The sequence below is a fragment of the Chenopodium quinoa genome, unplaced genomic scaffold, assembly GCF_001683475.1.
Source record: "Chenopodium quinoa cultivar QQ74 unplaced genomic scaffold, ASM168347v1, whole genome shotgun sequence".
Taxonomy (NCBI): Eukaryota; Viridiplantae; Streptophyta; class Magnoliopsida; order Caryophyllales; family Amaranthaceae; genus Chenopodium; species Chenopodium quinoa.
In genome coordinates, this window is record NW_018742730.1 from 376,397 (window position 1) to 393,117 (window position 16,721).

The 16,721-nt window shown below is 32.6% G+C and overlaps 1 protein-coding gene across 1 annotated transcript; it reads right to left on the reverse strand.

Moving 5' to 3' along the window:
• Nucleotides 1-7,610: 7,610 nt before the first annotated feature.
• Nucleotides 7,611-11,188, reverse strand: LOC110723436 (zinc finger MYM-type protein 1-like). Its single transcript, XM_021902794.1, has 3 exons — nt 11,124-11,188; nt 9,769-10,049; nt 7,611-9,625 (listed from the first exon to the last, which is right to left on the reverse strand). Exons 1-3 carry the CDS (start codon nt 11,186-11,188, stop codon nt 7,611-7,613), a joined length of 2,361 nt encoding a protein of 786 aa, XP_021758486.1.
• Nucleotides 11,189-16,721: the final 5,533 nt, after the last annotated feature.

Genomic DNA, 16,721 nt, shown 5'->3' on the forward strand with positions numbered 1-16,721 from the left:
GAGTGTGCGGCTGAGTGGGTGTTTTCTTTTTTAGGGTTTTTACTTTTTACATAAGATTGTTAGATCAATGAGTAAGATTAGTTATTGGGCCAAAGTTAACATGGGTTGCAAATAACATGGGCTGCAAAAGTTCTTAAGCTCTTCGGTAAAAACTAGTATGGAACCAATGAAACCGGTTACCCAGTGGGTACCGGGTCCAAAAATTCAAGACTTGGAATTGGAACCGCATCGTACCGGGTCCTAATTTTTGGAACTGGACCCGGACCCAGTTGAACCAGTTCCGGGTCTGGAACCACCGGTTCCAATTTCGGATCCGGGTACCCACAATTCTTGCTCACCCCTAATGTATACCTTTTCCATCTAATATTAATTAATAACAAATAGCTAATACCAATAATGTTAAGATCCTCTAAGCATACTTTTCACCGCTAAATTTATACATTATCGATCTTCAATAGAATAAAACCGAGTTTGTTTACCATGATTGACCCTAATTTTATCATAATGTGGCAAAAAAAAAATAATAGTTCACATATTAGATCAGAACTGATTTATTCCTTTCAATGTATTCTATAAAAATTCAAGCTATTCTACACATTTGTTAATTTTAATCAAGGTCACTATCAGCTTAGCATCCATTTATACATTGAAAATGTGTTGGCGATAATTGTTTAGAGCATTGTGGCTATTATGTAAAAGGAAAGGTCATTATTTTTCTATATACAGATTACATAATGTATACCACCTAAGTGATTTGATTATGTGGTTAGCATCTAATGTTTGGCTAAATGACACTCAAATTATTGAACCATAACATAGTCAGCCATCCCAAATTAACTAATACATTTACTTTGAAACTATTTCCTCAAAAGATCTGAGTTCAAGGAATAGGTAATCATTCTAATTGTTGCATTCTATTTGGTATAGCCTTCATGCATTTAATTTTTCACTTTTGATTTAGGTTAAGCATTTTATGTAACATCTTATGTGTATAAATATAGAAGATCTAACTTCTGCTTAGTTAATATTTAAAACCAAAAATATTCATTTAGTAGCTTATTCTAAAAAACAAAAACATGCATGTGTATATCATTATAGAGGTTTCTCATCCTTTATCATATGTTAACTTATCACAGTCTTTACATAAAGCCCAACCTTACTTACTTTTCTGATTGTGTTTATAGAATACCTTGTTATGGCACCACATTAAAAATTTCTCGACGAACTTGATGTATCAAGTAAATCATACAAGGTTAAAGTCAATATTGCATAAAAAGGTAGAAAGCAAGAGTCTGAAAAAAAAATACTTTACCAATACATTATTCTGCAAGATGATAAGGTACCAATCACACATACCATACAGAAGCATACACATAGCTTATAACAAATCCTAATGCATGTTCATATAATATAAGATACAATTTTGGTTCTTTTTGCAGAAAAATCGCATGAAGATGACCTTATTTGGGGATCAAATTGATGCCTATAATGATGTTATCTTGTTTAGAGGGAACTATGATATTGCTAATGCCTTAATAAGGCCATTAGATCCACAGTATAGAGCTAGAGAATTAGTTCTTCCATTTCAAATGACCATAGGCAGCAGGACTCTGATACAATCTTTGGATTCTGAAGGAGAACAAGTTTTTCCGAGATACCAATCTCTTGCTTCTATTCCTAGAGTTTCTATTGATGATGTTCGCCATGGTACAAAATCTACTTAAACCAAGAATTTGAAATTCTATTCTTTAACACTCCGGTTTCCAGTATGCAATTTGCTCACACATTCTCTTCTTTCGTAGATGTTCTTGTTATTGTCCTCTATGCTGCAGATGAACCAAGGAAAATTGTGACAACCCTGAATAAAGAATCTTCTGTTCGCGACTTAATGGTGATAGATCAAAGGTGCTTGCTTCATGACTTAAGCAAACACAGTCTAATTACAACATTACCATAATTATAATGATTCCAGTCTGACTCTATGCATTCATTTTCAGCACTGATTCTTCAGTGAAGATATGCACTTGGAATGATTTAACTGGAAAACAATGTGATGCTCTTGTTTCTGACAGCGACAATTTCAAAGTTGTTGGGATCACAGCTCTGCGTCCAATCACTTGCAAAGGTAGTCCACAGAACAGGCTAATAAATATATACTTACCCTCACTTTTAAAATTTTTATGAGCCATATAATCATAGCTTTTATCTTTCTCAAATCATAGGCTTTCAACTTGAATCATCCATGTCTACTGTAATAATTGAATCCCCTGAAGGTGAAAAAGCAGCTGCTCTCACTGAATGGTATGCTACTCACCATATATCTCTTGAATGAACTAATAACAAATATCTAAGCTTCATTCACGCTAATGAAATCTCTCAATAACAGGACAAGAAAGCATCGTACTGTTCTAATTGAACATCAGAATAGAGTTACAGCTGCTTGGAATCCACCTGCAGAAAGAACTTTGACAACAATAGCCCACATCAAAACCAAAAAGGTAGACATATACTGTACAGCGTTTCTATGCAGCCACTATACACTATTCTTTGTTAAAGGTTGCTAGCTTTGAGATACTTTATGCTTGTATGCTGTTAAACCCTTCCACAAGAGATTTATTGGCTCAGAGTTACAGCATCAGATATTCAATATGATAGACTTAGAACATACATAGGGTGTTCTTACTGGGGAAAGCGAACACAGCTACCACTTGGAGCAGTTTATGGATATGTGGCTTGTGAGAGAAATGAAGTATCTGCTACATACAGGTACAAACTACCAGCAGATTACCCTGAATAAGAATAATGATATATCCTAAGAACTTAAACTAACACAAATTCTTCAAAATTTGCAGAGCTACTATAACTTTTACTGCTTCAGATGGAACAGGAGCACTGCAGCTTACTACATTCACTGAAAACTCAATCCCACTGCTTGGCATGTCAGCTGCAGATATCTACCATATGAAGGCACTGGTAAATAGTTCACAGCTCTGACTACATATCAATAGTTGTTTGTCTGTATTATTACTTCTGAATTTCACACAACATATATGCTGCTACAATGCCACATTCCTGTATTTTAACTACCCAAACAAGCTACCATTTGAGATTAGCAAAATTGGTTAGACATTATTAATCCAAGTTTTACATAATTAGCTTTCATTTTCACTTTAAATCTATCCGTGTTTTAGGATGATACTACCAAGTTCAGCCAATTAGCTAACAGGCTACGCAATACATACTTCTTGCTTAAGATTGGGCCTACAATTGCTCTAGAGTAGAACAAAGTGCTGCAATGGGGCATAAAAGGTGTGGAGATGGAAGACACTATCACAACTGATGATGCAGGGACTACTTTTGTACCTGTTACTACAGGGACTGGTTCTAAAAGAACAGGAACAAAAGACGATACAAAAGGAGGTGAAACTAAGGAGGACTCTACATGTGCAGCCAAACATGGGCAAAACATTAGCAAAACCATAAAAAAAGAAACAGTTGAAGCTTATGACTTATCAATCTTCAGCCAAGAAGAAGAAGATGCTTGCTTACTGGTAGAATCAATGGTTGCAGCGCAGAAAGCAACTCAGTCAACCACAGAAGATTCTGGATCCAAAAGGATAAGACTCGATTCTGGTGATGAATCTGAAACTGCTACACCAGAAAAAGATGTCCTTGAACATCAAGTGGATTCAACAATCAAGCCTGCAAGCATCATGAAAGAGAAAGAAAGCACTCCATCCTATCGTGCAGCACTTAAGGGTAAAGGTGTTGCCTGCGACACAGATACCATTTCAGCTGAAGCAAGGGTCACTGTAAAGCAGGAAAAGGACAGCAAATGACGAGCCCTTGTGTTTGAGGATGACACCTCTGATGACCTTTAAGAAAAAAATCAGTCCGGACAGATCGGTTGGGTAACAGCTTCACTATTTGAATCTTTTTCTATGTACATACTTACTAAGGGTATGCGTAAGTATTATGTATCATGAGGCTATTATAAAAGACAAGTATGATCAGCCTGCTTGTCTTTGAATAATACCACATATATAAAAACAATATCGGTTATGGTTAAAGCTTTTGAAGCCTATGGTCTTGGAAAGAAACAATCCTTGTAAAAATACTTGTTCCTATACAACATCAAATGCTAAAGTGTCAGCTTTGACACGCGATATAATCAAGCTAGCTTTTGTTGTCTGATTGGTTAGATAGGTCACAGAACCAATCGACATAATGAACTTATATAAGAACAAGTCTACTATAGCACTTGTTCTCATATAAGATTGCATCTTAACATAATCTTTTGCTATCTACTTGCTTAGTACTGTGTATCTAGAATATTAGAAGAATTAGGCTTTGTGTTCCTGTTATTGTAACCAGTGGCTCTCTACTTATGATATCAGGATAATGTGATGTGTTATTATGGTTAGATATTTCCATCTATCTTCTTTATCTTACTTTGGCAATCATATAACTTATAGGCTATTATTCTTTACCGCATTTATCCAAATCTTCGACCCAACATTGATTGATAAGTAGCAACATAAGCCAAAAACTTTTTGAAACAAAACTTAGGCATTATAAATGACACACAACAATTTAAAACAAAGTATAAAATATAACTATAACCCTTGATGACAAATTACATAGATAGAAGATTCATAAACCATAGATAATGTCATATTTTAATAATTACAAGATCCTATTTTCCTAAATACTTACACATAGAAACAAAAGATTTATTATTATGAATATAAGTGATTATTATGGTTTAGTAGTGCAAATGCTTATATATAGCTTATCGTGCAACACTTTAAAAGCAAACCTAATAATTTATACCTCTTGAGCACAATTATATCAGCTTCCCTAAATCGGCATAGTTGCATAGCTTATAGCATTACACATTCTTAAAAAAGTTCAGAATAGCCATTGATCTCATGAATCACTTACTCATTTTGTTAAAATAAAAAGATATCCACAAAAATAATCATGACCTCCTACTTAGACCCTTATATAACTTTTAAATCTTTCCTTTGCTGATATAAAAAATAGTCCCAAAAATTTGTTTAGGCTACATATACAATGCAGATCAGTTCATTCCAAATTAAGCACAAAGTTTACATGAAACCATTCAACACGAACTTCCACAACCCCAAAAAACATTAAAATAAAGGTTTTACTCAAAAACAAATACAGCCTACTATCAAAATTATACTACCAACAAAAAAATACAAACCATTATCAAGCATAATAAACAATGCAAGAAAAAAGATAGAAATAAGATCCATTTCTCATCCAAAATCACTATTCTTATAATAAGCATCATTACACCCTACTTCTTTCTTCATAATTATATTCACAAAACCTTCATCGGTACAGACTTTCAAATCATAGACTAATGTACCAAAACAAAAACAATAAAACTCTAAAGTCATCCTAACATTTCAAAAGTTTACCCATAAACAACCTTCCCAAAATAAGCAAAACCCAGCTCCTACACTCAATCTTTCACATTAAGCTTTTAATCAGAAATTTTCATACGAAACATAGAAGAGTCTTCAGTTGTTTCGTGATTTCCTTCCACACCGTTCCCAGAATCAGAGGCCGAACCACTATCACCATCATCATTGCTCTTAGATTCAGTTGCCACATCCTCTGGGTCTGCAACCACTTTTTCCATCCTCTCAGTCTCAGAATCAGAATCCACATCACTTTCGCCATCTTTATCAGTCTCCTTATCTTCTTCAGATTCATCTTCATCTTCTTCAGATTCTTCACCTCCCTCTTCTGACTCTCCTGCTTCCTTCTCCACATCTTCCTTGGTCTCAACTTTTCCCTTACTTTCCACTCCATGATCTTTTGCCTCACCACCTTTCTTACTTTTCTTTTTATTTTCATCACTGTCTGAATCAACAATGATGATAGGCCATTCTCCACAGCCATCCCTCTCAATTCCTCGCTTCCGCTTGTTGCTCGGTTCTCCTTTTTCTTTATTACTCTCCGCTTTTGACATTCCTTGTTCTAGCAATTCCAGATGACTGTTCATCTTCATTGTCATACTCATAACATAGACTCGGAAACTTGCAACATTCTGCTCCTGTGACCTAGCCTGATTTGGCCTCCAGATTGGAGGTGCAAATACTTTCCCAGAAGTAGTCGTGCTATCAGTGCTAGCCATTGTTGTTGGTAAGATGAAAGCAAAAAAACACAGAGAAAAAGGAAAGATGAAACAAAAAAAAAAGAAAGGGAAGACAAGAAAATGAAAGACAAGACAGCAGAGCAGGGCACAATTTATACACCACGCAAAAGAAGATTTCAACTGACCAACGAGAGGAAGTCCAACAATCATGACAAAATCTAGAAACAATAAAAAGAACTTATGACTTACAAAGTACAACTTTTCAGCTTCTTTACATAATTTTTATATCAAGTACAACTTTTCGACTTCTTTAGATGATTATATCTTATATATATTCTATAACTGTACATACAGTTACAATTCTAAAAATAGTAATTCGTAACATTCCTTACATACACAATATCGGCACACACGTGTGTTAGTCATATTTTCAATATAAAATTTGTGCTAATAAATTTTAAAAAACGCAGAAATTTTGGATAAGTAACAAAACGATTACCATTGCTAATATTTAATCGATTTAATTAAAATAACACAAATTTCTTAGCATTTTAATATCGAAACCATAATCTACCTTACCCAAATTATAATTTTGCGAATTAAACGCTTAAAAAGAACCAAACTAGAATAACAATTATAATTTTCGCTGGATTTTAAAAAGTATATACAAGCATGGGTACTCGGAACCAAAAACGATATCCAATCAGTACACTATTACTTCCTACATTTTAGAACCCGATTGGACGAATTCCTACTCCACACAAACTAAATTAAATCAGTACAACCCATCTATTTAACAATATCATTACTCACAAATAATATGTGTTTATTGGGCTATCGCGTGGCGCGCGATGGCTCAACTAGTTAAAAAAAAAAAAGAAAATTCAAGTTTATAAGTATGATGACAAGGGGCTTAATTGTACTTTCATTTGAAAAGTTATAGACATTAGTGACATTTTCGTTGACGTTATAACATGGCGACGTTAGAAGGCTTTACTCTTGTTTAACCATGGCAAATACTTCGTAATTAACATTTTCTCTCTCCTCCTTTTATTTTACCCATAGCAGCCATATCTCCATGAGTGCCTTTCAATTGCCATATCAAGCATTATATTCTTGTTCCACCATAGCAATCGAACACTGGAGCTGGGCAATTAGTCTACCATAACAACAATTGTTCTTTGTTTACTTGATAGAAGCTTTGGCAAAATCTAAGAATGGTAAGCTCATTTACAGTTTAAATTTATATTCACGAATGAAGTCGGCTTTCAACTTCCTCAACTTTAATGGAGAAGAAAGTATACACATACTCTCAAGCATCTTTAATGGAGGAGAAATAGTGGCGTATCCAGAAATTCCGAACCGTGGGTTCGAAATCTTAAAAAAAAAACGATGATCATATATTGATTAAAAATTCAATACATAAATTCAAATTTTTATTACAAATGGATGGATTACACACTAAAAAAAAAAAAAACTACAAAAGCATTTTTCGAGTTTTCATACTTTGAAAGCGTGCTAATACATCATCATCACTAACTCTTGCAAATAAGTCTCTCTCAAGATAAGTAACTAAACTATCATTCAATAGTTGATCACCCATACTATTCCGCAACTTATTTTTTACATAAGTCATTGATGAAAACACTCGTTCCACGCTTGCAGTCGCCACCGGAAGGATCAATGCTAGTCTTATCAACAAGTAAACTAATTTGTAAGAAGTATGCTTATTTGTTTCAACAAGCATCATAGAAAGCTCATTAATACCCTTCAAGTCTCCAAACCTTGCATCTGTACGCATGTCATTAATATAGAAACCAAGTTCATGACGAAGAGCAGTCATTGTCATGTCATTAGTTGGAAACTCTTCGGGATATAACTCGGCAAGTCTCATCAACTTTTTCTTATCAAATGCCGCAAATGAATTTACCGGATTTAAGCATGACATACAAATAAGCAACTCCATATTTTTCTCATCAAATCTATTATTGAGCTCTTGGAGTTGTAAATCAATGACACTTAAATACATTTCTACCGGAAAACGATGAAGATTTGTCACTTTGGCAAAGAAGTGTTTTGATCTTCCACGAGGAACATACATATCATCCATATTAGGAGCTTCCACATTATGTTTAGCACAAAAAGAAATCACAAGATGCAAAAATTCTTCCCACCCATGGTCCCTCATTTGTTGCAATTGTTCCTTAGTCAACGTAACAAATGACATGGCATTAACAATATCTTGGTCTCCTCTTTGCAAAGCTTGACACAATTTATCAGTTTGCCCAAATATTTCAGACATCAAATGTATCATGAAAACAAACTCAAAGGATTCAAATGTAGACATAACAGTGATAGCCTTTACACGATCATCCTTATAAAGATTATTTGATCCAACCTTCTCGAGAACTTTGACAATAGTAGCATATAATGAGGTAACATTTGAAACTGTTTTGTAGTGTGACCCCCACCTAGTATCACCAGGCCTACCTAAACCAAGTTCTTGGTTTAAACCTTGCCCACTTTCAATTTCCCTCAGATCTAATGCTTCTAGAACATGTTGAGATTGTATTTCTCTTATCATTTCCCTTCTCTTACAAGAAACACCAATAATATTCAATAAAATAGCAAGTTGGTCAAACAACCAAATACAATCATCATTATCCTTAGCAACAGCAACAAGGGTTAATTGAAGTTGGTGAGCAAAATAATGAATATAATAAGCTTGTTTTGTTTCATTCATGATCAAAGTCTTCAAACCGTTTATCTCACCCCTCATATTACTAGCACCATCGTAACCTTGTCCACGAACTCTAGACAAACTCAATGAATACTCCATAAGCAAAGACTCAATTGCACTCTTTAGTGACAAAGCAGTGGTATCCTTAACATGTACAATTCCAAGAAACCTCTCAGTTATCTTCCCTTTATTATTCATATAACGCAAACAAAGGGCCAATTGTTCCTTTTGAGATACATCACTAGATTCATCTGCTAGTATTCCAAAGTAGTCATCCCCAATATCATCAATGAGAAGTCTAGTGGTTTCTTTGGCACAACAATTAATGAGGTCCTTTTGAATTAAAGGAGAAGTCATTTGATTATTTCCCGGGGCATTACTTAGAACAACCTTTGCAACATCACTATTATTCTCTGAAAGCCATGTTAAGAGTGCAAGAAAATTACCCCTATTCCAAGAGTCTTCACTTTCATCATGCCCACGACAAGCTAAGCCTTGACTTAGAAGAAACTTAATACATTTTAATGAATAAGTCAATCGAGATTTGTATTGAAGTTTAGCTTCTGTGGTGTAAGTGGAAAAAGATTCGGCAACTGATGTTTTTGGGTTAATGAAAAAATTGTATTTTTCATAAGCTTGATTATGCAAACTACCAAGACCTCCCACATGAATATTGAATCTACCAATCTTATTCCATCCTCTAAACCCCCCTTTTATAAAGCAATCATTAGCAGCCATAGAATCAACTTTATCTTTGAACAAGTAGCACACAAAACAAAAAGCCGCATCTTTCTCCACACTATATTCAAGCCAATCATATTTATCAAACCAAGCAACATTAAATCGACGCAGAAATTATGAGTGCGTGGATCACAACGTTTCATTGTAATATAACCTCTTCTCACAGCATCTCTGTCAGTAGCAGGATATTCCAAAATTGAAATTCTTTTTCCAGGATCATGTGGAAGAAGATGAACATCATAAATGCGAGTATCAACAGACTCAACACTAGCATTTGGATTACTTTGAGTTGTGTTTTCAGGGATTGGAATTGAAGCAGCCACTGGAACCGCATCATTATTAGGAGACACGACATCCGCATCATCATTAGGAAACTCAATATCCGCATCATCAATAGGAGTTACAACATCTTCTTCTATTGGAGGATTCCTTGAACTAGGTGAAGAACAAGTAGAGGACTTTTGTGACTTCCCGGCACGTTTTCAAAAAGACTCTAAACTCATGGTAACAAAAGCTCTACAATCTACAATAATACACAAAATACACAATTAATTATCAATTAAAATCACAAGTCCCCAATAAACAAGGCCTTGCTGCCTTGGCTGCTGTTGATTTCAGCTGATCAATTCTAATTGTGCTCGCTGAGCACTTCCCTTTCAAAAAACAAATCACAAGTCCCCAATAAACACAAATTTGACAATATAAACTTCTTCTAATTATTAAAATTTCAATTAACAGAACAAGTAAAAATTTATAATTTTAAGTTTCTAACTTCTAACTTTCTACAATTCAATTTCTCAACAATTCAAGAATTCAACAATATATCAAAACCATAAACCAATTTAAAAAATAAAACAAGCAATGAAGCAAACCAAGATTAAGATTTAATAGGAGTAGAGGAAATGAGGAATAAGAGATTAAGAGGACTCACAAAGTCACAATTGTAGAAGAGAAGAACTCGAAATCTGAACTCGTCCGTGAGTCGTCCCTCGTCCAGTCGTCCACAGTCCAGTCGTCCGTATCTCCGTGAGGTGGTCGCCGCCTCACCGGTCGCCCGGTCTACCGTCGGTGTCTCAGTGTGCGGTGCCGGCGTGCTGCGGCGGCAGGGGCGGATCTTTATGTAAGGAGTTTTTTAAAGTTAGGGTTTTGGTGTTTGGGAATTTGGGGAAAAATGTCTGATGTTTGATTTTTGAAATATGACTTATTGAAATCTAAATGTAAGGAGTTTTTTTTTTTAAAAAAAAAAAAAAGTACAAAAAAGGGGGGCAGTAGGAGTCGAACCCAAGACCTAAGGTACTAAAGGAGCGCGCTGCTCTATTCTCCATAGAATTACCAATGCGCCAAACTTACCCGTGTGATAATTATTCTCACCAAAATTTCTTTTAAACCTTTTTTTTTAAAAAAAAAAAAAATTAAAAACTTATATTTTTTTTCCAAAAAATCTGTGGGTTCAATGAACCCCCTTGAACCCCCCTAGATCCGCCCATGAGGAGAATGATACAACCTTACCCTTTAGGGTTAACCATACCCTTAATTTCACCATTTTCTCTTAGGGTTTTTGCTGTCGGAAACATGCATGGTATTAGGAATGGTGGTTGAGTTCACAAGCAACTTCAATGCTCTTGGTTTGAAAAAAGTGGGAAGGGTGGTTGTTTGTCCAACATTGTTTCTCACGACTGAAAAACGTAACTCTTGGTTTCTAGAGTCAACAAAAAAACGTTTGGTTGCCGTTAACAAGGGTATGTGACTGCCAACTGGCAATGTAGCGAAAATAATATTTTTTTAAAGCTATTACACGAAAAACAAAGCAAAATAATTACAGAATTGCCATTTGATAAACAAAATGAGTTTATCAAAATGATAAACCTGGGCTCCCTCAAGCAACAAAAATTATGATCATCGAGATAATATATACAACCTTACCCTTTAGGGTTAACCATACCCTATTATTTGCTAATTATGATACATCGAGATAATATATAAAAGCAACAAAAATTAACTATTTTTATAAATTTTATTTATTTAATTATCTTTCATTATATTATAAATTATATACAAAGAACATGTCTATTATAATTTTTTTATAAGATTATGTTTATATAATTAGTCAATGTTGTTCCATAAATAATTTATTCAAAGGTTTAATGAGAAACTATTATAAATTTAAAACAAATAATGAATAAATAAATAATAAAGAATGAACTTATCTATTCAATTACAGGTATTAAAAAAAATAACCCGGAGCATCGCTCGGGTCACACACTAGTTATTATTATTATTATTATTATTATTATTATTATTATTATTATTATTATTATTATTATTATTATTATTATTATTATTATTATTATTATTATTATATATTAAAAGGTGTGTCGAATCAAGCCCACATGTCACTCTCCCCGCTTTCTTTTTGGCTATTATATTATTCCATGTTATTACACATTATAAAACTTAAAAACATGATTTGTATAAGATTCGAACTCTTGATCTCATTTAATTGATAGGAACTTAACCATTGAATTAAGTCGTAATGTGTGTTTAAGATAGCAAAAACAGTAATTGTACAGCAACATAATACAAAAAATATATATATATATATAATAATAATAATAATAATAATAATAATAATAATAATAATAATATGTTGTGAAAATAAAGGAAAACATAATTGAGAGAGAATTAATCTAAGTATATTATTCCATATATTAAGGGTATATATATATAGAATACAATTAGGGTTTTCTTAGATAACAATAAACCCTAGATTTAGAATATTCCGGAATGATATAAGGATAATGGATATCCACACAATATTTTCATAACACTCCCCCTTGGATGTCCATTATCGAAGATTGTGCCTCGTTAAAACCTTAATAGGAAAAACCCTATGGGATAAAAACCTAATTAAGGATAAAGAGTACAACATTCTTCGTAATACGCTCAAAATGTTGCCTCATTAAAAACCTTACCAGGAAAACCCAATGTGGGACAAAACCATGGTCAAGGGAAAAAGAGTGCGGCGCGTATTTTCTCCCCCTGATAAATACATAAGTAACATAACTTGAGATCTTCTAGTCCCGCACCAATGAATCCAATATAATTGAATATCTTCTCATATGTGGTAAAATAACATTCGTTGATCTTCGATCCTCCCAAACTGAAATTACATCTTCAAATCTTCAAGTCTTCATGTGAACATGTGAAGTGTCTTTATTTCATCATATATACATGTGTTTTTCTCTAATATCATTATTTCAAATCTTGTTTAATAGTTGATTTAAAAGTTAAACTTATACGGTCACACCATCTTTTGGAAGTCGTGAATAATAGAAATTGATGATTATTATTTGATCAACATTCATTAATAATAATTTGATGACAAAACTTGATATTACTAATGTCGTTCTTCAATCTCATATGAATTATAATATAACGCATGTAATTATATACATTGATCATGGTTCTTCTGGACCATAAGAAAACATCCTCAAGCATAAGTATTCCATTAATATTCTTTAGACATTTCATAATTGACATGATAGTTCTCTTGCAGATATAAATAGTAATTCTCACTAACTTTTATATGCTCAATATTCATGTTGAGATATCAATGATGTAGTCACATTGACTAAGAGTTTGATAATAATTACAATATTCCGAATATTAAATTTTGAGGGCTATAAATACATACGTTGCATATAATTTCTTCAGGAACTTTTCTTACATGATATTAAATCAATGTCATCAACAATTTATTCACAACTGTGAGCCCACTGAAATATAAATATCTCTTTGAAGTTCATATAAATGTTGTAAATACGCCTTATTATATTTTGGGCGAACATTCACACATATCATAATAATTATATATAAATTAGTGCATGCAATATGAGATATATAGAAACCATGATTAGATATTGAACAAAATATACAATGAGTAATGCATGTAACAACTTCCTACATATGCAATGAATAATCCATTAACCTATGACTATCACATACATGTATATGAACATACATAAGACTCGAAATAATGCAAGACATTGTACAGTGTGGACTTAAAAATCCATATTTCATTGGACTTCTAGTCCATGATAAAATTATGATCATTGTCATAATTCCGACATCAAAATGGACATATATTCAGATCCCTTATTCACTAGTCCATTCTATCATGCATATGCATTATTTATTGATTCCATATACCGGTATCATCATGTAATTTCTCATGGTACAATTTTAATTTGCATGCTATTTTTGACATTGATATCTGAATACATTTTTCATTTGGTACCATCATTATTTTTCTTATATCATAGGTCATCTATTGTAATAAAAATTCAGATATCTATACCACTTTTTCAGGTATTTATACACCATGATATTTATATACTATATATTACACTATTAGAGTTAACTGCACTATCTATCTTGTCGTATATCATATCCATTAGACATATATTTATTTTGGAACCGATCATACAACCTACACTTCAGGTGTAGTGATTCAAGTATAATTGGCAAGATTTATCTCAATGTATACACATTATTAATATGACCAAAATGTATCTTCAATGCTATGCAACATGAGTCATAACTGAATACAAATTAAATCATAAATGTGCAAAATATATAGACAAAAGTTGACATATAACTTTTCAAAGTACCATTATAGGGATCATAGTTATTATTTATTTAATTTTTAATTTTTCCAACTTTTGCTAATTCGTTCTTCTCCCCCTAAGTTGGTAAAATATCTCATTTATAGGGGCGTTTAATTCTATACCAACTTAGTAGACAAATTTGCACTAATAAAATTCACTTCATTAGGAGGATCACAATCAAAATTTATTTATCAAAAGATTTGTAATAAAGAAGTTATATCTCTTTTGGAGAAAAATTTCAATGAAGAATCATTTCTTCATGAACTTTACATTGCATGTGTATCTATTATTACCCTTTTCATTATATTTTTTGGAAAAATAATGTCTATGGGGAGACATGTGTTGTGCATTACATTTTTCCTTCTTTTCCAATTTCTTATGTGCTGACATATAATAGCCCCAATCAAAAGAATTGTTATATACATAAATGATAAATCACTTGTTTGTAATTCTACTAGGTGGTGATCTTCTGGATCTTTAAAAACTTAAATAGTGTATTTGGTGAGCTTCTGGTCACCTAATAGTTGACAATAATATATAAGTTCTTTTGGTGAACTTCTGGTCACCCATTACTCTTTTATATAAGAAATTAAATTTTTTCTAATAACTCTTGAAATTTTCATAATGTTATGTCTTGCCATTCAATTCATTTCATAATATTTAACATTGAGAGAGCGTCAGCACATTATCAAATGAAACTTCAGATTTCCATAGCGGGTAATTATTAAACCCGGATGACCTAATTTAATTATCACATCCAATCACTTCTCTAAATTTTAAGTTTGGTCAGTTTTCCAACACTAGTGATCACTTTATTAAGCTTACTTTATGCATGGCCATGGATATGATGTGATATTAGAACACCAACATGTGTAACTTTATATAATTGGCAAGACAATTTGGCAAGACAATCAACTAATACTTTATCAAGTAATTACTCATACTCTGCTAGAGCTTTGACTATAATCTTGATATATACTCTTCTGGAGTCTTTCATATAATCATGGAATATATAAATTTTACTATAAGTGATTTTTCCTAGTAATGGGATTTATCACTTCCTCATACTTGTCATTATCCATAGTTGCTCCCTTCCTTTTTTCGAAGGTTATTATATTTTAAATCTATTGGACTACTACGCTTCAGGCGTGCTTTAAGTTCATTAGTAACCGATGTTGTCCTTCTGGGACATTAATTTTAATTGGAGCATTTACAGCTGACATATAGTCAATGACACTTATTCATATCCATCTTCAGGATGGTGTCATTGTAAATATGTGATATTATGTGGTAGCTTATATTAAATAAATTATTGACATTGATATTAAAGCTAATATATACATGACTGACTATCATTGATATCATATAATTTATGTGCAAGGATTACATATAATAATGAAATAAATATTATCTCCCTTTAATCCTTGCATACGGGGGTTTGAAATTTATTCAACAACCTTTAAAATCCCTTTATGCATTTTAAACCATAAATCCTTTTGACAATGTCATGTATCAAGTTAAGTAAATTAGTATTATATAACTCTTGTTTGTTCCTGCTCTTGCCCAATTAGATCAGCCTTTATACTCATGAGTCATGACATTGTGAAATCACATTAGTATTATGACTTGTAGATATCTTCATATTATTTTTGAGGGTTTATGACCCTGTATAAATTTATGGAACTGCAAGTCCATATGTATTTCACATCAATTTATTCATCATTTCTATAATCCAACTTCACGCGCGCAAATAATATCATATTATTACACATCAATCAATGTTTCATCCAAGAAATCCTGACAATATGTTTCATAATAGGTTTCACTTATAAGATTACTAACATGTCATGTCAGAGGAAAATCATACTTAAGCTATTTCACATGATTCAACATATCAATGTCATACATAAAACTTATGTAGCACATAATTCAGTATATACATTACCATAATTTTACAAGTCATATGCCTTATGTAAAACATTTTAGAGAAATTAATTCTTTATAGTTGAAAACTCTTATATTACAAGAAGTATTTCATAATGGGAATAAACATAGATCCTATATGTATAAATAGTTGAAACAATATGCTACCCCCGCATAACAAATGTTCACGGAAACATTTAACAAATGGGTCAGGAGTTCAAAATCCACATTTTTACCGCATGTGGATTACATACAAAACAAACTTTGTACGACCTTGCTTACTGGTCTTTTGTAAAATTGAGCCTTTTAATTCTGCTATCAAGCATAGAGATATAACGAGTCTTATTTAGACCTTTAACAAGAAAAATAAACGATATACATAGCAATTATACATATATTAAGTTCATGAATATACTAAATCAAAGTATCGAATATTAAAATCAACTGTTCTAAATTCCCTATTAAAGTTAAGCTAATATGAGTAATAAGGATACTCATCAAAATTAATAGCATTGAA